The sequence below is a fragment of the Acartia tonsa genome, chromosome 1 (assembly GCF_053477335.1).
Source record: "Acartia tonsa isolate MP-2025a chromosome 1, ASM5347733v1, whole genome shotgun sequence".
NCBI classification, from domain to species: Eukaryota; Metazoa; Arthropoda; class Copepoda; order Calanoida; family Acartiidae; genus Acartia; species Acartia tonsa.
This window is the reverse complement of record NC_137260.1, coordinates 15,413,134-15,439,248: the sequence shown is the minus strand read 5'-3', so window position 1 is coordinate 15,439,248 and position 26,115 is coordinate 15,413,134. Positions and strand designations below refer to the sequence as shown.

General features: G+C 30.9%; 3 protein-coding genes across 3 annotated transcripts; all 3 read right to left on the bottom strand.

Annotated features, from left to right (window-relative positions):
• Positions 1–8,507: 8,507 nt before the first annotated feature.
• LOC145313613 (uncharacterized) lies at positions 8,508–11,597 on the bottom strand. Its single transcript, XM_080153091.1, has 4 exons — positions 11,499–11,597; positions 10,699–10,878; positions 9,646–9,770; positions 8,508–8,960 (listed from the first exon to the last, which is right to left on the bottom strand). The coding sequence occupies exons 1-4, from the start codon at positions 11,558–11,560 to the stop codon at positions 8,905–8,907; spliced, it is 423 nt and encodes a 140-aa protein (XP_080009217.1). The 5' UTR covers positions 11,561–11,597; the 3' UTR covers positions 8,508–8,904.
• A 2,934-nt stretch (positions 11,598–14,531) lies between these two features.
• On the bottom strand, positions 14,532–19,763 carry LOC145332399 (uncharacterized). The gene is made up of 4 exons (XM_080177400.1): positions 19,705–19,763; positions 18,180–18,368; positions 17,281–17,405; positions 14,532–15,149 (listed from the first exon to the last, which is right to left on the bottom strand). Exons 1-4 carry the CDS (start codon positions 19,761–19,763, stop codon positions 15,094–15,096), a joined length of 429 nt encoding a protein of 142 aa, XP_080033526.1. The 3' UTR covers positions 14,532–15,093.
• Positions 19,764–22,433: 2,670 nt separating this feature from the next.
• On the bottom strand, positions 22,434–25,780 carry LOC145332388 (uncharacterized). The gene is made up of 4 exons (XM_080177389.1): positions 25,725–25,780; positions 25,394–25,594; positions 24,352–24,476; positions 22,434–22,542 (listed from the first exon to the last, which is right to left on the bottom strand). The coding sequence occupies exons 2-4, from the start codon at positions 25,519–25,521 to the stop codon at positions 22,490–22,492; spliced, it is 306 nt and encodes a 101-aa protein (XP_080033515.1). The 5' UTR covers positions 25,522–25,594; positions 25,725–25,780; the 3' UTR covers positions 22,434–22,489.
• Between the last annotated feature and the right edge of the window lie 335 nt (positions 25,781–26,115).

Below are 26,115 nucleotides of genomic sequence, written 5' to 3'. Positions count from 1 at the left end.
CAGTTTCTTCTGAATAACATTATTAAGGGATACATAACAGGGGTAAAAGAAAAGTATAAATTTTATTGCTTCTTAATTGGTTTGAGATATTATGGTTTCTAGGCCAATACCCAATATCCGAAAGCAATAGTATTTACCAAAAAGCAATGGTGGAAAGCGGCTATTTTTAGAAATCAAATAAATTGTAAAAAAAAGTGTGCCAAATTAATGATTACTTTACTTGATATAAAGATACAGGGTAAAATCTTATCAACTAAATAAATACAAATTGAAAATCCATTGTAATTGTTGAAAGAAGAGGACAATTGATCATAGTTTTTTAATCACATCGTATTTTAGACAGCTTTCCGTGGATAAAAAATGCAAAATTATAAGATTAAAACCAGATTTGTTAGGCTGAGGCTAAAAAAAAACCGGGGTAATCTTATAATGTTATTATTAAAAATCCACGGTAATCTTTCTATAATAATATACAATAAATAACTAAATGTTTTGTATTATTTATAATGTTAATATAGTATTCAAATCAATTAAAGTATCTCTGCTGCTTCGCGTATTTGATTATTGTTTGAGTCTGAATTTATTGGTCTGTTAAATAAGAATTGTGTGAATTAAAATTGTTTGATGTTGATCTAATTATTAGAATACTGGTTGCTAGAGGCCTCTACATAATTCTAGGGGTTTATATTATTCTAGTAGCGATAAAACTAAATAGTTTTAACCTTAAAGAAGCTTAACTGAATAGGAGAACCATATCGTTAGCGAGGTCGTTTGCTATTCACATACATGCAAACATCCTGTTAAATTTATGTTAGTATTAAACCGATCAATTCCTTATTGCGTTAAAAAGCTTGCATATGCCTGACTTTCTGATTTTTTCTTTGTATTTTAAATAAGTAGTGTTTTGTATTTATTTAGCAGGGAAAGAGTTCTTATTGGAAACATACTATTATCTGGTATCGACAATTTTAAAAAGATATGTTTTCGCATTGTTTGGCTCATTTTGCTGACTTTAATTAAAATAGTAGTGTTAAAATTTTTTCACTAACTTATGTAACGTTCGGAATAGTTATTTTTGTTTATCTTCAGTAGTGTACATTAAGCTATAAAAATTGGAAAGAATTTTAATGAATATAATAGATTTGAAATCTGCATAAAATTTTAAGGAATTTTTATAAAATTCGTTTTTTTGTATAATTCTTTATCTATAAGCGCAAATACAAATTAAGTTAAATAATTTTGACATCTGTGATTGGTGGATTGAAAACTATCTGTGCCCTGATTGGAGAAGCTTAAGTGACGTACATCATTCAACCAATTAGAGCTCAGGTAGTTTCAAATCCACCTATCCTATTGGTCAAAATTTATTTACTTAAATTGGATTTGCGCTTTTAAATAATGAATTATATAAAAAACGAATTTTATAAAAAATCCTTAAAATTTTATGCAGATTTCAAATCTATTATATTCATTAAAATTCTTTCCAATTTTTATAGCTTAGTGTACATCATCAATTATCATTTATTGTCTTATCCCTTGAGATTCCTGGGATTTAGTTGGAGAACCACACTGCATAAACCACAAAAATAGATATTTGCAACAAAAAATTTGATGAATAGATTAGCATTGCACGGTCATTGAACCTCAAATATGATTTTTTTAAATTTCCACAAATATATTTTGCTTTGTGCCAATTAGAATAGTTGTGCAGTAATTGGGAGGGAGGGGGCATTGGGCTGCAAATTGTGATGGTCTCAAAATATTATGAACACGTTGTATTATTCGTAGTAGGCGTTATCCTCTTAGAAATTTTAATTTCAATTTTTTTCAATTTTGTACCCCCCCCCCCCCCCCCCCCCGACTACCGACGAACAACTATTTTAGGTTAGGTTAGGTTTTAGGCTAGGGAGCCGAGCGCTGCGGCTAGGCAGGCAAGTGGGCCGAGCGCTGCGGCTAGGCAGGCAAGGGGGCCGAGCGCTGCGGCTAGGCAGGCTAGGGAGCCGAGCGCTGCGGCCAGAGTTCATAGTTCGCTGTCGGGGGGGGGGGGGGGGGGTACTCGAATTTTCAATATTGAAAAAAAAAATTTCTAAGAGGATAATACCTCGTAGTATTAAACTTTGGTGGCTTTTAAAAAATTGTACAAATTAGCAGTTTCACTAGTGATTCTAGTTCATATAGGGAAGTACATACATAAACTTATATTTCATTGACTAAAATTTTGAAAAATATGATTTTAATTATCAACTGGGGTCTCATGTTTTTACTAAAATTATTTTCCTTTGAGTTTAGTAAAAATAGATATTCCAGCATGGCATCGAAACCGATAAATATCTGATGGATAAGAACTGGTTCTTCGCCACACTGAAAAAATATGTATCGTATCATATTATCCAGTTATTTACGAATATTAAAATGTACAATTATTATATTAAAACCAGTTTTGTTAGACCGTGCCTTTGGCATCTCCGTGCTAACAAAACTGATTTTAATCTTATAATTGTACATTTTCATATCCGCGGAAAGCTGTTCATAATAATATGATGCGATAAATAACTTCTTTGTTTCTTTGTTTATAAAAGAGTAGTTTTAGAAAAAACTTATATTATAAAAACTATTCTTAAAATAAAAAATGTATCAAGATTTCATTTCATGTTAGTTATTAACTTAAACTGAATAGGCAGAAACAAGTTTTAAATTTAATTGGAAAGATTTATTTAAAAGAACGTGTCCTAACTTTTGTGTTTTTTTTAAGTAGCTAGGTGGTGCTTTTAGTAAGAATTAGATGTAAAATGATCCATAGAATTTAGATATGCAATCGGTTTTTTGTAGACCTCTTATTTTTGAAGTATTTTAAGTTTTAAAAAAAAATAAGTTGGTTTTAAGGTACTAAAACGCAACAAATAAGAAGAAAATTGCCATTATGAACAAAAATAGTAAGATCTTTATTTTGATAAAAACTTTTTGAATTCTGTTGAGTAATTATTGAAAAAATCTATTTTGTTGAAGCCCGGTGAATCAAAACTTGAACTTTGGAAGCACCAAAGTTAGGACACGTTCTTTGAATAAATTCCAATGCATGGCAAATATTAAAAAAATTACTTTGCACTTGATTTTATAATTTGCAACTGATACATTTCTATGTTACAGCCAAAGATGTTGACTTTAATAAAATGTATATTCATGTACAACTATATTTACACATTTTAACGTTGAATGAATAATGTTAAATTTATTCATATCATTTGCAAATATACACGAAACCTTAGAAGAAATAGTTTACTCTGATTGTTAATTTAAACATATTTTAACTAAATGCAATTTTTATACTCTATTATTTCTATGTTGGGTTTGCCGCTAGAGACCTCAAAGGGCCTTTAAAGGAAGAAGGTGGGAAGATGGGGGGGAGTACAATTCGACCCTCTCCTTTCTATTTTAGCTTTCAATGTGGGTAATAGAATATAATGTAAATATTTGTTAATACTTTTGAAAAATGTTATTGAAATGAATTGATTTATATTTTTTCTTGAAATATAACAGAATGGTACAGAGGCTTCGTTTTTAGAGACCTTAACGAGTAATGTAACATCAGTGCATATTTCATGACATATTTATTTGTTGTTTTAAAAATCAAAAGCAGTATTAAAATATTTTAATTAAATGGCGCATGCACAAAAAGTGCTTGTTGAGTAGGGTGGGTCGATTTTGGACATTTTTATCTGAGACCTAAGCGGGAACCTGCACTTGAATTATATTGGTATAATACACCTCTTGATGATTTAAATTTTATCTCAAGTCTATAAACCGTTTGCGACCTAACATACAATTGCTACAGCTATAGCTATTTGACATTTGTGCATGGGAGTCAAAAATTTATTGAATCACAACTATGGCTTCATGGTGCTCCCAGAAAAGGCCTTGAGGAGTAGAATCAGGAACTTTTGTCCATTTCAAAATATCTTGTTCCCAGCCCTAGACTTTTAAAAGGAAAATTTAAAAAAATACTTCGCATTATTTATTACATAATCTTGGCAGAATAAGTAACAAGGATGACAGCATCCATAAATAGCGAAGCTCAAAATTATAAATGAATACTGGGAAAAAAATTACCATAGAGCAGTGTCATACAATAAGCATTAAACTTCATAAAATAGGGAAATCACAAAGCCTTTCAAATCACGCAACCTTTAAATCATGAATACTTAAAAAATCTAGGAATCGATCTAGCACTGCAATTATTGGACAAATCTTAAAGAAACTTTCCCCCATAGCTTTACGGACTGACTTACTGACTGACTGACGGATAGACAAAGTAGATTATAGAGTAGCTTCGCTACTAACGGATATGAGTCTTTAGAGTTAAGAGGTTGCGAGATTATGCAAAGGAACAAGTCAAAGTAATCAATTTTGCTAAAGAAAGGTAAAATTAAAATTTTACTTGTACATGCACTTTTCAACTGTTATTTTTTTCCGTCCTAAGAATTATAACTTTATTAAAAACTATCGGCTACGCCCTTAACATATATCCCAGCAAAACTTTTGGATCATGTAAAGAAAACAAAGTCATTCCTAAATTAGGACAGAAGTCACCTTCCTAGGAAGGACATAAGTAGCCTTCCTTAAGTGAGAATTTCTTAGATGAAGGGCATAACATGCCTCCCTTAACAGAGAATTTGCAAGATTGAGGACATAAGTAGCCTTCCTTCACCTCACAAAACCTAGCAAAATCTTGCATAAAATTGGTTTTTGGTCCATCACATAGCAAAATATTGGAAAACTTAGCTTTTCTGTCCTTCACATAGCTAATTCTTGCAAAACATAGCAAATTCTTACAAAACATAGCAAATTCTTGCAAAACATAGCAAATTCTTACAAAACATAGCAAATTCTTGCAAAACATAGCAAATTCTTGCAAAACATAGCAAATTCTTGGAAAACTTAGCTTTTCTGTCCTTCACATAGCAAATTCTTGCAAAACATAGCAAATTCTTACAAAACATAGCAAATTCTTGCAAAACATAGCAAATTCTTGCAAAACATAGCAAATTCTTGCAAAACATAGCAAATTCTTACAAAACATAGCAAATTCTTGCAAAACATAGCAAATTCTTGCAAAACATAGCAAATTCTTGCAAAACATAGCAAATTCTTGCAAAACATAGCAAATTCTTGCAAAACATAGCAAATTCTTGGAAAACTTAGCCTTTTTGTCCTTCACATAGCAAATTCTTGCAAAACATAGCAAATTCTTACAAAACATAGCAAATTCTTGCAAAACATAGCAAATTCTTACAAAACATAGCAAATTCTTGCAACTCAAAAATGAATTTTCAGCGCGATCCGACCACCGGTTCTTGAGATAGCAAATTCTTGGAAAACTTAGCCTTTTTGTCCTTCACATAGCAAATTCTTGCAAAACATAGCAAATTCTTACAAAACATAGCAAATTCTTGCAAAACATAGCAAATTCTTGCAAAACATAGCAAATTCTTGCAAAACATAGCAAATTCTTGGAAAACTTAGCCTTTTTGTCCTTCACATAGCAAATTCTTGCAAAACATAGCAAATTCTTACAAAACATAGCAAATTCTTGCAAAACATAGCAAATTCTTACAAAACATAGCAAATTCTTGCAACTCAAAAATGAATTTTCAGCGCGATCCGACCACCGGTTCTTGAGATACGGTGACCTGGTGTCCTTGGTACCGACGGTAAGATTTGGGAAATGGTTCGAATCCAAAAATTCTTTGACACATATTTTCGACCTGGTGTCCTCTCAGTGTCACCTGGGTATTTTTTCTTCAAAAATTTGATTAAGTGTCAAAATATTTTTGGACCATTTCCCAAATCTTACTGTTGGTACCAAAAAAGCTATGTCAGAAAAGCTATGTTTTGTGAGGTTTTGCTATGTGAAGGACAGAAAAGCTAAGTTTTGCAAGATGAAGGACATAAGCAGTAGGGTGGGTCGATTTTGGACATTTTTTTTCTGAGGCCAAAGCGGGGATCTGCACTCAATTTATATAGATATAATACACCTCTGGATGATTTAAAATTTATCCTGATGATTTAAACCGCTGACGACCAGACATTCAATTGTATAGCTATTTGTAAATGGGAGTCAAAATTTATTGAATCAGAGTATGGCTTCATGGTGCTCCCTGGAAATGCCTTGAGGAGCTGAGTCAGGAACTTTTGTCCGTTTAAAAAAATCTCGTTCCTAGCCTGAGAAAATCTAAAAAACCTCTACAAATTGGACAATTCTCAATAAACCTTTAAAAATTTTGTTTTTTTAGTGATTTCTAAGGCTAGGAACGAGATATTTTGAAACGGACAAAAGTTCCTGATTCAGCTTCTCAAGGCCTTTCCAGGGAGCACCATGAAGCCATAGTTCTGATTCAAAAAAAAAATTTAATGTCGTCTTTGCATACTAATAAGTAATGAATTATATTTTTAAGTGGTCGTGTTCTAAAACTCAATTTTTCAAAATTCTTTTTCGGTCAGAAATGTTTTTAAGGTTAATTTTATCTGTTGCATATCCCCGCTTTGTCTAATTCCGATATGAACCCACCCTAATAAGCAGCCTTTCTAATGTAAGAATTTGTCAGACAAAGTACATAAGTCACCTTCCTTAAAGGAAGCCTGCAAGAAATACCACGCTTTAACTGCTGAAAGACTGCCACAAGTAGACCCAATACCCCAAATTTGAAGCCTTCAGCTTCTATAACAAAAAAGTTCTAGGCATTTTAAAATAGCATTTTATGTGCAATCAAAATTTTGAAAGAATCTTAATGCTAATGTTAGAAATTTTGAAATTAAACTACGTGGCCTAGAAACAAAATTATAAGCTTATTTTTGCCTTAAATTTCGGTTGCCAGTAACTTATTATATTTTTACAATAAAAATACCCATTTTATAGTCAAAATCATTAAAAAAAATTAAGTTTAACTTGCGTTATATCGAGTGTACTGTAGCCAATCAGAAGGCTTAATCAGCTAAGCAACCAATCACAGCTGAGCTTGTTGTAGTTTTCCCCTTTGTTTCCGCAATGATTTTCGTTCACAAATGCAATTTAAATCTAATTTTTTTCATAGATTTTGACTATGAAATGTGGTGTTTTTATTGTAAATATGTAATCAGTTACCGCAATCTAAATTTCTGACAAAGATAAGGTTATAATTTTATGTCTAGGCAACGTAGTTTAATATTGTTTTTTCTTTTATGAGCATTGTAAATCTTTCAAAATTTTCATTGTACATGAAATGCTATTTTGAAATGCCTAGAACTTTTTTGTTATTGAAGCTAAAAGCTTTAAATTTGGGGTATTGGGTCTACTTGTGGCAGTCTTTCAGTAGTTAAATCGTGGTATTTCTTGCAGGCGTCCTTTAAGTTAGATTTTGTTAGATGAAGGACATAAGTAGCCTTCCTTAGATCAATTTCCAGTGACTTCTGTCCTAATTAGGAATGACTTTGTTTTCTTTCCATGATCCCATAGAGAAAATAATAAAAGAGAGAAATCGAGGTATTTGAAGGACTAAAATAGGCAGTGGGCCTAGAGGCCTATATTGAGCAATTGCCGCGCTGAATTTTTAATGTTATTCCACCACTTTCCAAAATGGGAATATCTTAAAATTAAATATAATTTCAAGACAATTATAGTTACTGTTTGAAGCATAAATCTAATTTTTAAGGGATGATATAGAAATATTTTGAATTATCATCCATTCTGATGAAACCTAATGAAAGAATATAAAATTATCATTATTAATTTTTCATGACTTTGCTACTGACTTTAATCATAACACTCATGCCTAGCCGCAGCGCTCGGCCCCCTTGCCTGCCTAGCCGCAGCGCTCGGCCCCCTTGCCTGCCTAGCCGCAGCGCTCGGCTCCCTAGCCTAAAACCTAACCTAACCTAAAATAATTGTTCGTCGATAGTCGGGGGGGGGGGGGGGGGGGAGGGGTACAAAATTGAAAAAAAAATTTCTAAGAGGATAAGTTTATTGATACTTGTCTGCAATATTCAAAACTAACAAACAAGTTAGCGGCATTTTGTGCGCTAGTACCCAAAGTCAGTCAGAAACTGCTAAATTCTTGCACATTCCCTTTAAGCCAGTACCCAAAGTCTGAGACTCCTAAAAATTGAATATTCGATCCATTGTCCCCTCCCTTACTCCCTGATGTACATTCCCAATAATGATATCAAAAATTACACCATCTGTAGATTAAAATAATAGGTTGAATGTTAGGACACTTAACTTAATGAATCAACAATTTAAAATTGATAAAAGTCCCCAAAGTTGTGAATACAACGAATAAAAAATCGTTTATAAAATTTTCGGGACTTAGAGTAATATAAAGCTCTATTTCCTCTCCCAGTTTAAAGAGACAAAAAAGGTTATTATATATAGATTGCATAATATTGCTTTTATCACATTTATTACTTATAAGCACTTAAATATATTTTTTTAGTTAAGAAGTTTCTTCGCTAATTAAATATTTGAAATATTAAAATAAAACCAATGCAACAATAATTTATTTAAATTAACAAAAATACAATGTTCTAAAAATCAACAAATAATTCAGTTTATTATAATTTTGTTTCATATTAAACAAACCTTTGGAAGCTATTTATCGCATTGTATTATGAACAGCTTTCCGCGCAGATGGAAATCAGCTCTGACAGCCCGAGATGCATAAGGCATGGGCTAACAAAAACAGTTTCAATAATATGATTGTACTTTATATTTGTAGAAAACTTGAAAAAATACAATATGATACATGATTTTTCAATATGGCTTTAGAACCGGGTTCTTATCAAGCAGATATTAATCGGTTTTGAAGCCATACTGGAAATATAGTTCCAAGCTGATTTGAATACTAAAAGCCAATAAACCATGCTGAAAGCAAATCATCCACAAACGGAAATACTAGTGGGTATACAGTGGACACTCAATGACAGTGTGGCTGAAAAAAAAACCAATTATTTATTGTTATTTTCTGAATTACATAGACCATTTACTCAAAAACACACTTGGTCCAACAGTCTGTCTGTAATGCTCTAGAGGACCTTAAACTTCTTCATTGTTCATTGGTATATTGGTACTGCTCTATAATAATTTAATCCATATCGGACATGTATACATACTTTGAGTCACCTGTTCAACTTTTTATGTCCATCAGTCTATCTGCCCACTTTTATCCTGTTATCTTTTTCAATTACATACTATAGTAATGCTTTGTTTCCTCTTTTCAGTGTTGTACCTTACCTCGGGATTCTCCTTAATTTTTTAAGTAATCATCTAGAGATTCCAGATAATCATCCACTTATAATGGGATGCGATACTCTAACACCCAAGAATATTAGCTTTGATTCCATGACCTTTGTCTGAGAAGTCCTACCTGTTCATGGTACTGATTTGTGCCTGTTTATAGGCCAAGACACCCCCCCCCCCATTAACTATTTATATCGCACACCGTACATATCAGCAGTAGGAACCATTTTTAATGTCTTTAGTTATGATGTTGTGGTAAGCCGAGATTTGAACCTATCACCTCCCCAAGCACAAGCAGATGCGCTATGTGTTGAGCCACTGTCACAGGTATCTTTTCAGTGTTACTGTGTAGTTGCAAACACTTGTGATATACGCACCTGTATAGGAGGTTGTTGTAGTGACAGCTGTGGCAGTAATAGTTGAGGTTGATGTTAGCAACAGGAAGAGTCTAGCATCTCTGTAGTTGGACTTCTCATCATTACTGGATGTGATATCTTCAGCCCTAAATACAGTAATATCATCAATGTGGTATTTAAAAAGCCAAAAATGCCAGGTTTGAAATTGCCAGGAAACTTAAACATAATTATCCTTCCATTATGGATGTATTTACTGACCATAACTATAGAAAAACTTAACTTTTAAATGTTTCAGAAAGACATACAGACGACCATTTAGAATTATAGAGTAGCTAATATCTACATTAGAATGTCCCAAAATAGATATTAAACATAAGGGCTAATGCCTACTGAGTGTTTCAAAAGTAGAAAGATTACTCAAGAGAAATAATGTCTGATTCCACCAATAAGAGAATCCTTAAAGAATGTTCAAGAGATGTCATTGGTTGAAATTGTGTACACATTTTATTATGAACGCATGTTTTTTTTTTCATTTCATACATTGATAAAAATAAACAGTATAATTTCTTAGTACAAAGCTTTGCCGAATCAGACTTAATTGCCCAAAAATTTCGCCATAAATATGAAAGCTTTAAACAGAGATAGATACTTAGAAAAAAAAGTTAGAGTCGCTACTCGCTGGTGAGGCAAAATTATTTTTGTGAAAAATCCTCAAAAATCGCATAAAAAATCTATAAAAATTAAATAAAATCATTAAAGGGTTATTAACATATGATTTTGTTTAATTTTTGTAGATTTTTAATGTGCTTTTAGATGACTTTTCACAAAAATAATTTTGCCTTACCATCAAGTAGTGAGTCTATTATTTTAAGAATCCACTTCAGCTCGAGTCGAAAGTAAACAATACTTTCGTCTGCTATAAATATTCCTTTTAAGATATGACGAAAAGTAGGGTCTGATGCGTAATCTAGATATAGTATGTCTATTGTTTCAAAGCACTAAATACTTGAATTAATCCATAAATAATTTTCTATATGGACAAAAATCGAAATTATTGCCAATTTAAAAACTTGCCTTACAACTTGACTTGGAAAAACGGCGTCGTCCACAATTTGTTCAGTCATCCTTTTCTTTCTTTTGCAGGCGCTGATTGTTCCACCGGATGTAAAACATAGTGATGTTGTCATCAAGGTTGATGTTGTTGTGCTGGTCGAGGTTGAGGAGCTGATAGTGGCAAAGAACAACCTTCCATTTCTTAAAACAGATGAAACAATGGATTTAGAATATACATCGATATTATTTAATTTAGCTTGCTAACATGGAACTTTTCTATTGGCCAGTTTCTTCGTCCAATAGGAGGGGTGGTGATGCAGTACAGGGGGTGAAAGGGAAGAATTTTTAGTTTAGCCCGCCGCGTGTTTCACTTTAGTAGAAAAAATTTAAATCTGGTGTAAGATCCATGTACAAATATTTCATTTGATAAATGTAATCCTTTTAGAAATATAGAAAAAGATAGGGCATTTGTATTGTATGACGTCATTTTTTATTAGTCACTATAAGTTGCTTCAATATAGGGGGATTGAAGGGGAAGTTAAGAGAAATAAAATTATGTGGAATAATATTAAATCTGCACTTCTAATTTAAATTTACAGAACGAAACAGACATACACTTATAGTGTAGTTTTGCTTTTAAAAATAGAGGAAGTCTGCAAGAATTACACCACTCTAACTACGGAAAGACTGCCACAAGTAGACCCAATACCCAAAATTTGTAGCCTGTAGCTTTTATAACCAAAAAGTTTTAGGCATTTTAAAATGACATTTTAGTTATATGAAAATTATTTCTTGCAGGCTTCCTTTAAACATATAGGTACCGTTGAGCCTGACCATGGGGACATACAATCAACAAGATTAATATCAGGGATAGGATCTTCATTTTAAAAATCTAGAATTGTTATTTATAGCATCGTATTTTAAACAGCTTTCCGCGGGTATAAAAATGTACAATTACAAGATTAAAACCAATCTTATTAACCCTGAGATGCTGTAGGTATGGGCTTACAAAACTGGTTTTAATATTATGATTGCACATTTGTATATTTGTAGAAAACTGGATGTAATATGATACAATACATGATTTTTCAGTATGTCTCAGAAACACTAATCCACCGGATATTAATCGGCTTTGAAGCTATACTGGAAATATATTTTTCATCCCTCAATAGTAGGAGATAATGTTAGAAATTCCATACTTACATAGTAGACGGAAAATTTTATGATATCCTTAGACATCAATTTTTTTGATTTGGAATTAAAATTAAAGCGCTGTCTCTCTATGATTGTTTATGTCCATTTGTCCGTCTTACAATGTTTTTGTTGGTTAATTTGGGGCTCGGCAGCCGCGCATTAGCCACTTGTAAGCCCCAGGAAAATAAATCTTTTATAATTTTAAAAATAAGCTGGAATTCTAAACCAGAATCACAGCTTAACCCAGCGAAACTTCAAAAAAAAGGTAGCATGCTACGTTGTTCGATATCTCAAATGGTAGCTTATGAATTACCACCTAGTTTTTTGGCGATAAATGTTGGAAAATCGGCCTTTCATGCAAAAGGTAGTATGCGAGTCGCCATCGATATCGTAGCAGAGTATGGGGCGAAGTAGCACATTAGTAGCATAAATTAAAGTAATGCTGCTCTCTATTCGGTTCTTTCTAAAGTATAAAAGCCTCTCGGCTCTTTATTCTCACTTCTTCTATTTTTATCCTCTCTCTCTTTCTCTTTTAATTTATGCTACTATTGTACTACTTCGCCTCATACTCTGCTACGATATCAATGGTGAACTCGCATGCTACCTTTTGCTTGAAAGGCCGATTTTCCATCGTTTATCGCCAAAAAAAATTAGGTGTTAATTCATGGCGAATGGGATTCGAGGTAGCATAGGAATCGATTCATATATTGCACGAGCTCGAAGGCGACTTTATGGCGAAATATCTTGCTGGGAACAATTAGGTGAATCTTTTTATGAAATTTTAAAGGCTAATCTCATACGGCTGTATTTTAAGTTTATAGATAATAAGAATTTTAAATAAAACATAACCTGGGGAACGATCCTTCATAGTATAAAGGCTTTACTAAGTAGAAAAGTTGGAAATAAATATTTTTTTCCTTAAAAATCAACGAAGTGGTATAGAAACATCGTTTTAGAGACTTTAACGTACAGTACAACGATAGCGTATTTTTAAATTTTTTTATTATTTGACATTTTGAAAATAAGAATGATGACATCTATCCATAATAGCTACTTTATAAATACATTTTTTCCAAACAGAAATCCGAAAAAGCTTTAAGAACCGACTTACGGACCAAGTTAAATATATACTGGATACTAATTGGTATAGGGGATCTGCACAATATTGTATGCATAAAAAGTAAAGTACGATTTTTACATTTTTTTTGCAGTGGACATAATTAATGTTAAAATCCAATTTTTATGCAAACAATTAAAATTCTAAAAAAATTGAGCGGAAATGAATCTCATTTAGGGCCATATGATAATATACATCTTATATACAGTTAAAAAATATTTCTAAGGATATCATTTTTAATAAAAAATCTCTCAAAATATTTGTAAAAATTGCTTTAAATTTAATTTTTATTTTATAGTTTAGTTTTACATTGACATCTGAAGAAAGAAAATAAGCTTGAAACAATTTTTAAATTTGAAATCAATAAATATGTAAAATTCATAGTTTGTTTGTAAGTTAACCTTTTAAGACATAAAGTTTGAATATTCTAGGGTTATAGAATATAGTTTAATCAAAATGAATTTTTAAGTACTAAGAGGTTTCGTGATTATATCAAATGCGTAAATATAAATACAAATCCAAAAACTTTCTATTTTATTGCAAAAATAGAATGAATGATCAAAAAGAAGATAAACTTTGCACTTAATAATATATTTTGCAACTGTTAAAGTTATATGTTACAGTTAAAGATATTGATTTCTAAAAGGACTTCATGTACAAATTTTTTGCACAGTTTTTCTTTGAATGAACATCGTTTAAATTTGCAGAGCTTTTTTTACATTCATTGCACATTTTTTTTGCAGTTTATGTGTTAGAAGGCGAGAGGGGGAGCAAATATGAAATTATTGTTTTTAAATTCACTCTTCTCCAACTTTATATTTGTATTTGAAATTTTAATCTTGCAATATTAAAACTCAGGGATAAGACAATGGATGATGAATTAATGTAATATTCCTTTGATGATAAACTAAACTACCCCTATTGTTAATTAAAACTATTGGCTGGAACGATTGGACACTCAACTTTACGAACCAAAAAATCAATATTTAATAAAAGTACTCAAAGTTTGAAGCCAATGGATAAGAACACATATGTTACTAGTTTAATTAACAATACAATGTCCCCTCCCTCCTTGTTGAAACTTCATATAGTTACAAGGGCGTGCCCAGGGTTTACTTAGAGGGGTTATACGATTTTTGACACTCCTCTAAAACCAATATCAAGGGGGTTATGAGCTTTTAGATGTCATTATTGATATGTGCGACTCTAGGAAGTTACATGTAGCACATCCGCTCCTTATCTGTTGGCTGATATATTTGGTTTGATTGTCGGTCTAACACCAAGTTATAATAAAGATGTTTAAAAGTTATATATTGCTGTTTTATAAGATGCGTGACATGAAGATTTAAAGAAAAATTGCTTTGTCAACTCATCATCAGGGTCTGTTAAAGACCCCCATGAGAAAGTTCGTGCAAACAAAGAATTAGTTGTCCATGTAACATTTGGCAGGGTAATCATGCGAAAGTCATAAGCAAATTTGTCTAAAGATACACCAAAAATTAAACCTATATCATGTCATATGGAGGTTATCTTATAGTTAAACTTTAAAATTATAAAATCTTTTATTTATAAATAGATGATTTAACAAAATTATTTTCTTTATCAACAAGAATTAAAATAATATTTTAAACATAACAAAGAACAAATTGTCAAACAAAATAATAACCATAAAGATAACTTTTAAGAATTCATAACAAAAAAGTTGATCATTTTTTTATGAAGAATTTAAAAATTTCATATAGGTAGAACAATGGTAGATTTTTTGCAATTATTATCAAATAAAAAATTTAGTTTTTAAACTATTGCTTCGGATGATAAAAATTATTATCTAGATATGTTGAAATAATATGCTAGGAAAAAAATCCTTTACAGGTTGCATTTGATAATAAACTACAGAATCAGATTAAACCAGGGCTTGGCAGCCGCGCCTCAGCCACGCCTATAAGCCTCAAAATAAAACCCGCTAGTATGACAATTAAAAAAAGGTATGTGCTTAGAAATCCAGCTGAATTTTAAAGTTTTAACATGATGATTTCACTGAGGCTTACACGCGGCTGACGCGCGACTACCGGGCCCTAGATTTGAAACAATTTAAAACAATGTTTTTAACCACAGAGAGTCAAACCGGTTGGAGAACAATTTACAGTCACAGACAAGGTAGCTGAAATAAAAATACAAATAAAAAATTGGAATAAATGAGGCAGATTAAAATATTTTCTTAAATAGGTAAAATTTGAATGCATAATGCTTAGAATTATCATGGATTTATTTTGGAATATTTAGCCTAAGTTTTTTTTTCTGTAAATTGAAGGTGTATCAACTTTTTCACTTTTTATTTAAGATAGCTAGCCGGTTCTTTTAGTAAGTAGTAGATGTAAAATTTTTCACAGAATTCAGATATGCAATCGGTTTTTTGTAGACCTCTTATTTTTTAAGTAATTTAAGTTTTTTTTTAAATTAAGTCGACTTTAAGGTACTAAAATGCAACAAAAAAAGAAAGAAAATGGCCATTATGAACAAAAATAGTAAGATCTTTAATTTGACACCTTACTTTTTCAATTCTGTCAAGTAATTATTAAAAAAAAAACGATTTTTTTAAACCCACGAGAATAAAAACTTTGAACTAAATTTTATCATTACCAAGGCATAAGAAATAGGCATTATATATACTGTTAGAATGAGAAAAATATTACAAATCCTTTCTAAGCAAAATTGAAATAAAAAGTTTACAATATAGTTTATAAACTACAATAAAAGGAATTATATGAAAGTATTATATTTTATTATACAGGCAACCACCTTATTTTTTGAATTGAGAATAGAAATGGGAAGGGGGTAAAGAGGGGGTAACTAGGGGATGACGAAAGTGTTGCCTGAGCTCGATCTTTAAATCGTTTAAAGGTGATTTAAACCGGGGCGATTCATTTGGCGCACCATCAAATTATTAATATCAATCTTTAAATCGAATTTGCATGGGTGATTTGAATCGGGCAGTGGCGCGGGCCCGGCGCGCCAATGCCACTCACCGAGTGGCATTGGCGGTTTAAATCGGGGTGATTTATTTAATAAATAAATATTTTTTTTTAATTACTTTAATATTTTATTGCAAAACTATCGTGAAAACATTTTTATAGTTATTTTTAAAATAAATTATATATTAATGTTTTATATAAAATACTATACTGACACGGTATTTTATATAAAATACCTTACTGACACTGCTTAAGTAATAAAGTTGTACTGGCGCGGATCGATATTTTAGTGAGTGCGCAAGCGATTTAACAACACCACACCGAAAATCTTTTAAAAATCAGGTGCGTTGTGGCTTACCACCAGCGCGCCTACGGTTTACCTCTGAATCGCCCCGATTCAGCGCGGCATGAAAACGATTTAAAGATCAAGCTCTGTACAACAAAATACAATAGGCCATTTTTTCATTTTGTATTTATTTATTTTTTCTCAATTTTGCTTACAATGGATTCGTAATATTTTTCTGATTCTAAAGGTATATATGAACCCATATTTTTTTTACCTGTGAAATGATAAAATTAAGTTCAAAGTTTTTATTCTTGTGGGTTTAAAAAAATCAATTTTTTCAATAATTACCTGACAAAATTCAAAAAGTAAGGTTTCAAATTAAAGATCTTACTATTTTTGTTCATAATGGCCAAAATGAAAAATTTTACATCTACTACTTAATAAAAGAACCGGCTAGCTATCTTAAATAAAAAGTGAAAAAGTTGATACACCTTCTTTTTCGAAAATGGCCAAAATCTGACATTACTGATCAAAGCAGGCAAAGATTTCTCATCATATTAGACGACTTTAAATGTGACATCTTTTAAAAATATATTCTTTCTTTATACTAGGAAAATTATTTCCAGTATGGCTTAATAATCGATTGATATCCCCTGGATTAGAACCGGTTCTCAGTCATACTAAAAAAGTCATGTATAGCATCGTATTACAAATAATTTCCCAAAAATATTTATAAAAAAAATAATAAAATTAATACCAGTTTTATTAGACTGACTAAAAAAACTGGCTTAAACTTAAATTTTTTTTAATATCTGCGAAAAGCTGTCTGTAATACGATGCGATATTTAACTTTCAACATATGTATGAAAAGAACTGAAAGATACGAAAAACAAAATCTCAGATTTCAGTGATGCCTCACGGAAGATTTGGGAACCATTGTGCATGGCCTTTATCATAATGATAACTAAAAGGCAATAATGGCAAAGAAGATACTTAATCTTCTTTGAATGATGATGATAAATATATGAAAATACCTGTGTATGCTGTAGTAGTGGATGTAGCAGTTGCAGTGATAGTTGAGGTTGAAGTGGACAACAAGAAAAATCTGGCTTCTCTGTAGGTGGGCTTCTCATCTGCGATGGAGGATAACTCTTCAGTCCTAAATACAGAATAGTAGACTTTCTAAGGAATCTAAAGGGTGACCAATGGCCAATAAATTGATGTTTCCCCATTACACAAAATTAATCCTTCTATAGATTACATTTAGTAATTAAAACGTTATAAACTTAATAAACTAACCAATAAAAATTCAATAAAAGTCTCAAGATGTTGAGCCAACGAATAAGAAAACGTTATTATAAAACTTTGTGGACTATTGTAATAAACAGCGCAATGTCCCATTCTTCCCTGAAAAATTACAGTGTTAAAAGTAATGGTTGCGCGTCAAACGGAACCTATGTGATTGACCTGAAGCTAAATATGTCTCAAAAAGTTTTTTTCTACAATTAGATTGATATTGGGACTTAAAAAGGAGCTAAAATTTACAGACCTAACACACAAGGTAAATTTTTACTGCTCACTCAAATTATTGAAAACTATAAACTAGTTATCACTCCATCAAAATAGCAAAAAACATAGTCCTAAATTATTTACTAAACATGGGACATTTAGATTTTTTTGATCCTCTAACTCTAATGGAAGCACCTAACAGTTAATGAACTCTGAATTGTTTTGTTACTTGTCAAAATAGATATATAAAATTTAAAGGTGACTCATGATGCATACAAAATGAAAAAAATTATGGCCTTAATCAAATCTGTAAAATTTTCCAACCAATGACAGGTCTGGGATGTTTCTTCACTATTCTCCTATTGGCTGATTTAGACAATATGTATGTTTCTAGCTTATCTCAATTCTTATCAATAAAAATAACCTTTGAACACGACTAGGGATAAAATTTTGATCATCAAATGCAGACAAATTTCTTTTTCTCCTTTTTCCCGTACAGGCACTGGCTAGAGCAGCATTGGATGTAAAACAAATAGATGTTGTTGTAATTGTTGTGGTTGTAGTGCTTGATGATGTAGATGAGCTGATGGTTGCAAAAAACAGCCTGGCATTTCTAAAAAATTTTTTACTGAATTAACCATAATATAATTTTTGATGTAAAAAAGCAAATATTATGTGTTTTTGAAATAATATCCTCTTTCATTTAACTTTTTGAAATTTGACATAAGAAATGAAAACAAGTATTTTACTTATTAAGTGAAGTAACACATCTAAAGTTTTTTTTATAAGTAAATCACTAATGAAGCAAAACGACCAAAAAGCTAAAAAATAATTTATGTTTTTTGTATTTGTAAATTTGAAATATGAAAAAAACCTATTTTTTACATTAAAGTTGGTTTTGACTTTTTTGCATTTTTAAAGACTAAATCAATATTCATTATTGAATCCGCATAACTCCATATGAAATCTTGAACCCAGTGGTGGATTCTTTAAAAAAGATTTGGGTCACTGCATTGCTGTCTTACCAAAATTGTTTCTGTTTGTGAAAAAATGGTTATGTACAATGAAAATTTTGAAAGATTTCCATTGCTCATAATAAAAATTACAAAATCAAATTATGTCACCTAGAAACAAAATTATAACATTATCTCTGTCATAAATTTAGGTTGCCGGTAACTGATTACTTTTTTACAATAAAAACACCACTTTTCAAGTTCAGAGCTGGATCTTTAAATCATTTCAATGGTGCGCCAAATCGGGGTGCGCCGAATTTCAGCCAATCACAGCACGGCATTTCGTAAAATGCTGTGCTCTCATTGGTGGAAAGTTGGCTCACCCCAATTTGGCGCACCATTGAAATGATTTAAAGATCCAGCTCAGTTTAATTTGCATTTGTAAGCGTAAAATCATAGCTCAAAAAATGAAACTAATACAAGCTACATTACTCTGGGTACAACATCAGTTAAACTTAATTTTTTTTAATGATTTTGACTATAAAATTAAGTATTTTATTGTAAAAATATAATTAGTTACTGGCAACCTAAATTTATGACAAAAATAAGCTTACAATTTTGTTTCTAGGCTACATTGTTTAATTTCAAAATTTTTAACATGAGCAATGAAAATCTTTCAAAATTTTCATTTTACATAAAATGTCATCTTAAAAAACCTTTGTTATTAAAGCTGAAGGCTAAGATACAAGATTATTAATTTTAAGATTTTTGCTCTTTTTATTAATGAAAAATAATTATTTATTGTAATAAAATTACAATTTAAATTGTTTGAATTTCAATCAAAAAGGGTTTTTGATTTACTTGTGGCAGCCTTTCAGAAGTTAGATTGGTGTATTTCTTGCAGGGCTCCTTTAACAATTTAATTTGTAGATTTTTAAAGTGATTTTGGAGGATTTTTAACAAAATTTTTTTTGATGACACAGCGATGATGTTTACCTTTTGCCCTGGCAGCTTCCCAGAACAGCTAGCAGAGTAAGTGCTATAATTATCTTCATTCTGAAATATTAATTGATCTATTATGAATAGGATGTTGCACCAGATCTTCATGTACTCTGAAAACTTGTTGCTCGCGGCTGGATAAAATAACAATACCCCTTGAAATGGGAGGACAAACATTAAAACTTGTAGAGTCTCAGAACTGAATAAGAAATATATTAATGCTTAAGAATAAACAAAATTGTTGCAAAAGTGATTAAATACATAATACATACTGTTTGAGTACATACTTACATATTTAGGACTTGTTTTAGAGATGCCTCGTTTATAAGATTGTACCTTGTTGTAATATGAATGATAAAAATATGTTGTCAATAAAAATCAGCAATTTTAAAATGGACGTACGGACTTTTTGGTAACGATTATAGAGTTGCTACGCTTTCTAAGTCGTGCCTAACTGTTATAGGAATCATTATTCAAATTTTTAATTAAAAGTACAATTCTAACTTGTTTAACACAACGAAAACAGATAAACGTTACGGTCGGACGATCGTACGTGGGGACGGACCGACACTAATTATAAAAAAACTTCGCTTTTAAAAGCATTAATATAAAAAAAGATGGTTTTATTGATATGTGTTGAAAAATACAAAAATTACTGAGTCACGTCAACTTTCTCTACAATACACCATGGGATAAATACAGATAAAATGTTTAAAACAGCATTTTAGCGACATTTTTTCTGAACCTTATTTCGAGCATTTCTTTAAAACCAATTATTATCTGCTGAATTAGAATCGGTTCGTAGCCATACTGAAAATTCATGTATAGCTTCGTACTACCGATAATTTTCACGAATATTAAAATAAAAAAAAGTTAATACCAGTTTTGTTATCCTGGTCCTGCGGCCCCTCGGGGCTAACAAAACTGGTTTCAATCTAATAAATTTTCATTTGAATATCCGCAGTAAGCTGTCTATACAATAAAATGCGATAAATAACTCTTTTGAACCTTTTTTAAAACCGTAATGAATTTTAGGTCGTTCTATAGTAATTTTTTATGTAAATTAATAAAAGTATTTTTATGTATTAAGCGTTTTTATATAGATATCACTCATTAAATTGAAAGTTGCTTTTCAAAAACGCATTTTGCACAATTTAAAATGGGGAGGGAGGGGATAAAAAAAGCGATTATATTACAAAGCTCATTATCCCACAGCGAGCTGCAAATAATATTCCAGTACTCTTTTTGTCTCACTGTGTAATGTAGGAAAAACTCTTGAAAAAATGAAAGATACAGATATGTAGCTCATTCAAAAATGTTATCAAACAACCAAGATACAAGATTACTAATTTTAAGATTTTTACTCTTTATCTTATGAAAAATAATTATTTGTTGCAATAAAATTACAATTTAAATTGTTTGAATTTATAATCGACAACTAGAGTGATCACGCTAACTGCTGAACCGATGTGAAACTCCTTTACTGTGTAGTTACTCATAGGTTCTGGGAAGGTTTATAACTATTTTAGGGGAGAGTATCAACACCCTCCCAAGAAAAAAATGAGCCACTCAAAAAACTTTTTTTTGTAATTTTTTTAAAGAGTATGGGAGGGCCGACTTCTCCCCTTCAACACAAGTGCCCTTTGATGCTAGTATTCTATATAGAAAAATCATCTTATCCTCTTTACTTTTGTAGTAAAGATTCATATGCTCATAAGGAATAATGTTATAAGCCAAGAATCTTTATGTTCAGGTCATAAAATGTAAGTATGTCCTGTATTTAAGTAATCCTGTGATAGAGTTACAAGGAATTGTTGTCCAAACTTCTAAGATAATAATATTGAATGCGTTGTTACTCTATATTTATCAATGTTCGCTTGTCTTACTTTCTGAATTATAAAGCTTTATTGTTGGCATCTTTGTTTTATCTTTTATTGTTATGAATTTTTAGTTCTTGAGTATGTTCCTAATATTAAATATACTTTATTTTTAAAACTTGTAGGAGCTCAACTTATTTAATGTTAAATATAAAAAAAATGTGTTATTTAGCTTAAGTTTAAATAATTATCAACTAAGAAGTATGTCTTCTGTATAAGACAACTTAGAACTAACCCAAAAGTGAACATTACTATTAAGATAACGCCTAAAAGAAGTGATATCATAAACATTTATTTTTTACATCTTGGATGATTTTGATTGAAATATGTTAAAGTTTCAAATTTGACCTTTTAAACTTATTTAAATTTTTTACGTTTAGTATCAAAAGTTTTCAAATGCTTTTCTTTATTATAGAAAGTTGAAAGTTTAGGGTAAAACTCATTTAACTTTTGTGCATCCAGTCTATACATTGTTTTGTACGTCAGTCTGTCAGTAGCGCATTTAGTATTTAGTGCAAAGAATACTTTATTATCTTGGCTTCTATTCAAGGCAAAAAGCTGTAATTTTTGGTGAAGATTTATATTTTGTATACACATTTATTTTATTTTTGTTTTGTCCGTCTGGAATTAAAATCATTCTATCTATTATTTCAATAATTCTTTGGGGAATGATGATTTAAATTTTCCGACTTCCATACGAAATCGGTTTCTGAAATTTCTTAATGGTTTTAGATATCTGTGCTTCCCTCGTTATGGATATTGTATTTATTTTGTTTCATTGATACTTTTTGCTTTAATTCCTGTAATGTATTTTATAAAGGGAATTTATACAATAGTTAAAATAATAGATAGCTTGCAACAATAATTTATTTAAACAAAACAATAAACAAGAATGATCAAAGAATTTATCCACACATAGTATAACTTGGGACACAATTAACAGTCACAGACAATGTTGCTGAAACAAAAAAATGTGTTAAGAAGGTGTCTAACTTTTTTGATTTTTTATTTAAAATAGCTAGTTAGTGTTTTTAGTAAGTAGTAGATGTAAAATGGCCCATAGCATTTAGATATGCAATCGTTTTTTTTTGTAGAACACTTATTTGTAAAGTAATTTAAGTTTTTTAGAAAAAAATGAAGTCGGTTTAAAGGTACTAAATGCAACAAAAAAAGAAGAAAATTGTCATTATGAACAAAAATAGTAAGATCTTTAATTCGACACCTTACTTCAAAGAAAAATTTTTTTTGAACCCAGGAGAATAAAAACTTGATTATATCATAACACAGGTATTAGAAATACATGTTTATATATACTTTTAGAATGAGAAAAATATAATGAATCCATTCTAAGCAAAATTGAAATAAAAAGTTTACAAAATAGTAAAGAAATTATATGAAAATAATATAAAAAAATTTCACTTTTTTAAAATTTTGCTTCTGATTCTAAAGGTATATGTGAACCCATATTTTTTATGCCTGTTTTAGGATATATTTAAGTTCAAAGTTTTGATTAAACCAAGGTTTAACAAATTGATTTTTCAATAATTACCCGACAGAATTAAAAAAGTAAGGTATCAAATTAAAGATCTTACTATTTTTGTTCATAATGGCAATTTTCTTCTTTTTTTGTTGCGTTTTAGTCAGCGTTGCGGAGCCGTTTGATTTTGGTGCGGCTCCAGCTCTGGCTCCGACATAAAATAAAGAAAAAACTTGACTTATTTTTTTTCCTATGTCTATTTTTGACTTTTGAAGGTTTTAAAAGTTCAATTTTTCATAGAAATGGACTTTAAAAACTTAATAGGGGCATTTGCACAGAGTTACCAAATTATAATTTATAAAAAATCTCTTTATTTATCTAGTCTGGAGCCGGAGCCGTTTTTTTTTTACGAAAATTACGGCTCTGGCTCCAGCAAAATATGGCGGCTCCATGGCTCCCGCTCTGCAAATTGGTTTTAATACCTTAAAACCGACTACATTTTTCATTAAAAAAAAAATTACTTCAAAAATATGAGGTCTACAAAAAACCAATTGCATATCTAAATTCTATGGGCAATTTTACATCTACTACTTACTAAAAACAACAACTAGCTATTTTGAATAAAAATCAAAAAAGTTAAGACACCTTATTTAATAGATGAAGATAACACAAATGATTAGAATTAAAAATTTTCTGTTTGTTTACATTTTCATTTTGCGCATTTTGTATTTTGTGACGTCATTGGTCCCCAAATTTATCAAAACCTTCTGAATCCTTCACAAACACTTTAAGCAAGTCCCCATGCTTTTGAAACCTTAGGTGGGTTTTTGTAAAATTTTGGTCGTCTTCGATCAATCATTCATGACATTTTTTGGACATACAACAAAAAAAAAATTGCAGCATTTACGCTTAAACTAAAAAAACGACGACATTCAATAATTTATTAATCAATAATAAAAATAATAAATAATCATTATAACTGATGTACGGGCCCCTCTACCTTCCTATCTCCACTTCTGGTAGCTTGAGAATTTGTCTCCCTTGCTTATTTATTATCATGAATATTGATAAATAGATAAGTAAATGTCGTCGTTTTTTAATTTGAGCGTAAAAGCCACAAAATCTTTTTTGTTGAATGTCTAAAAACTGTCATGATTGATTGGACGAAGACAACCAAAATTTTATAAGAACCCACCTCTGATAAATATTGAATATTCCATCCATTATCCTATCCCTAGGTCAATTTATATAAGGAGACTTGGTTTAAATTTGGGTTAAATTTTGACATACCTGTGTAAGCCGTAGTGGTAGATGTAGCAGTAGCAGTGATAGTTGAGGTTGAAGTGGACAACAAGAAAAATCTGGCTTCTCTGTAGGTGGGCTTCTCATCTGCGATGGAGGATAACTCTTCAGTCCTAAATACAGAATAGTAGACTTTCTAAGGAATCTAAAGGGTGACCAATGGCCAATTAATTGATGTTTCCCCATTACACAAAATTTATCCTTCTATAGATTACATTTAGTGATTAAAACGTTTGGACGCTCAATTTAATAAACTAACCAATTAAAAGGGGGGGTGGGGGGTTCATGCAACCATCTCGTAATCTGTGATTAAATGGCACTTAGAATGCGAATTTCTATCTAAAATTTTTCATGAGTAATCCTTGGTAGGTCTATTACCTAAATCGAACAAAAAGTTGGAAAAGTAACGGCTGGCGGCTCAGCCGTTTAGCCGTTTTTTTCCTATTTTTAGGGCAAATTCATCATTAATTACGTAGGAATCAACTTTTTAAAACATATTTTTGGTTTAATTCATGTTAAATGATAGCAATAACCAATTTTAAAATTTCTAGTACCAACTGCTACCTTCTAGAACCGTTTGATAAGGTTTTTAGGTGAGAAAAAGTATTATGTGAAGATAGGTTTTGTGACTTTTTTGCTCTTAAGATAGTATTAAAATGGCAAAACAGCTGAGCCGCCAGCTGTTAGCTGTTACTTTTCCAACTTTTTGTTCGATTTAGGGAAAATAGACCTACCAAGGATTATTCATGCAAAATTTCTGATCGAAATTCGAATTCTAAGTGTCATTTAATCATTGATTACGAGATGGTTGCATTAAACCCCACCCCCCCTTTAACAAAAGTCTCAAAAGATGTTGAACCAACGAATAAGAAAACGTTATTATAAAACTTTTTGGACTATTGTAATAAACAGCGCAATGTCCCATTAAATATGTTTGAAGCATCTCAAAATATTACTTTCCTTTCCAAAATTTTTAACTAGGATTACTTTACTTCTTCTCTCTCATGTTCAGTTTGAAAAATAAACTTACCCTTGAACAAGACTTGGAGACACTTTATCAGTTGAATCATCCAAATACTCTGCAAGTCTTCTTTTCCTTTTCTTTCCTGTACAGGAAGCAGTAACCGCAGTAGTTCCTGTTGTCCAACAGATAGACATTGTAGATAAAGTTGTAGTTGAAGTACTAGAAGATGTTGAAGAACTGATTGTAGCAAAAAACAATCTAGGATTCCTAAAATTTTATTTAGTTTGTTTCTAATGTTTTTATTCTTTTTATCATTTATTGCTTTTAGCAGAAAATCTTGAACTATGGATCCAGCCAGAAGTTTAATTATTAGAAAAAAAGGAAAATTTGAAATTACCTTTCAGCTAAGCAGCTTGACAGAATTGTCAACAATGTTAAAACTAAAATGAGCTTCATTCTGAAATATTTACTTATTTTAAAGAAATTGTTTTAGAAATGAAGTTAAATCACAATAAAATACAGAATTAATATTTTTTTTCTTTCATATATTTATTTTGTATTCCAAAGATCACATCAGGACCTCATACATGAACCACCATTAGAAAGCTGGGACAAAACTTATCAAAAGGAAAACAAGAAATAAGTGAGAACTCCATAAAAATATTAGACTCTAACATATTCATCTTATAATGCTGAGATCAGTCTCCAATTTATCATAAAAGGTATGACTTTCAAATTAAGCATATCTTTCAAATATTTGAAACACTTTGAGTAGGGGTAGCACAAGG

Excerpts from the sequence above, each read along its gene's own strand:
- LOC145313613 (XM_080153091.1), bottom strand. The coding sequence starts at position 11,560 with ATGAAGATCCTATCCCTGATATTAATCTTGTTGATTGTATGTCCCCAT. Across the intron at positions 10,879-11,498 it reads CCCCATGGTCAGGCTCAACG|AAATGGAAGGTTGTTCTTTG; the intron begins GTACCTATATGT and ends ATCTGTTTTAAG. Across the intron at positions 8,961-9,645 it reads TACAACAACCTCCTATACAG|CCACACTGTCATTGAGTGTC; the intron begins GTGCGTATATCA and ends TTTTTTTTTCAG.
- LOC145332399 (XM_080177400.1), bottom strand. The coding sequence starts at position 19,763 with ATGAAGATAATTATAGCACTTACTCTGCTAGCTGTTCTGGGAAGCTGC. Across the intron at positions 18,369-19,704 it reads GGAAGCTGCCAGGGCAAAAG|AAATGCCAGGCTGTTTTTTG; the intron begins GTAAACATCATC and ends AAAATTTTTTAG. Across the intron at positions 15,150-17,280 it reads CACTACTACAGCATACACAG|CTACCTTGTCTGTGACTGTA; the intron begins GTATTTTCATAT and ends TTTTTATTTCAG.
- LOC145332388 (XM_080177389.1), bottom strand. The coding sequence starts at position 25,521 with ATGTCTATCTGTTGGACAACAGGAACTACTGCGGTTACTGCTTCCTGT. Across the intron at positions 24,477-25,393 it reads TCTCCAAGTCTTGTTCAAGG|GACTGAAGAGTTATCCTCCA; the intron begins GTAAGTTTATTT and ends TTCTGTATTTAG. Across the intron at positions 22,543-24,351 it reads TACCACTACGGCTTACACAG|CAACATTGTCTGTGACTGTT; the intron begins GTATGTCAAAAT and ends TTTTTGTTTCAG.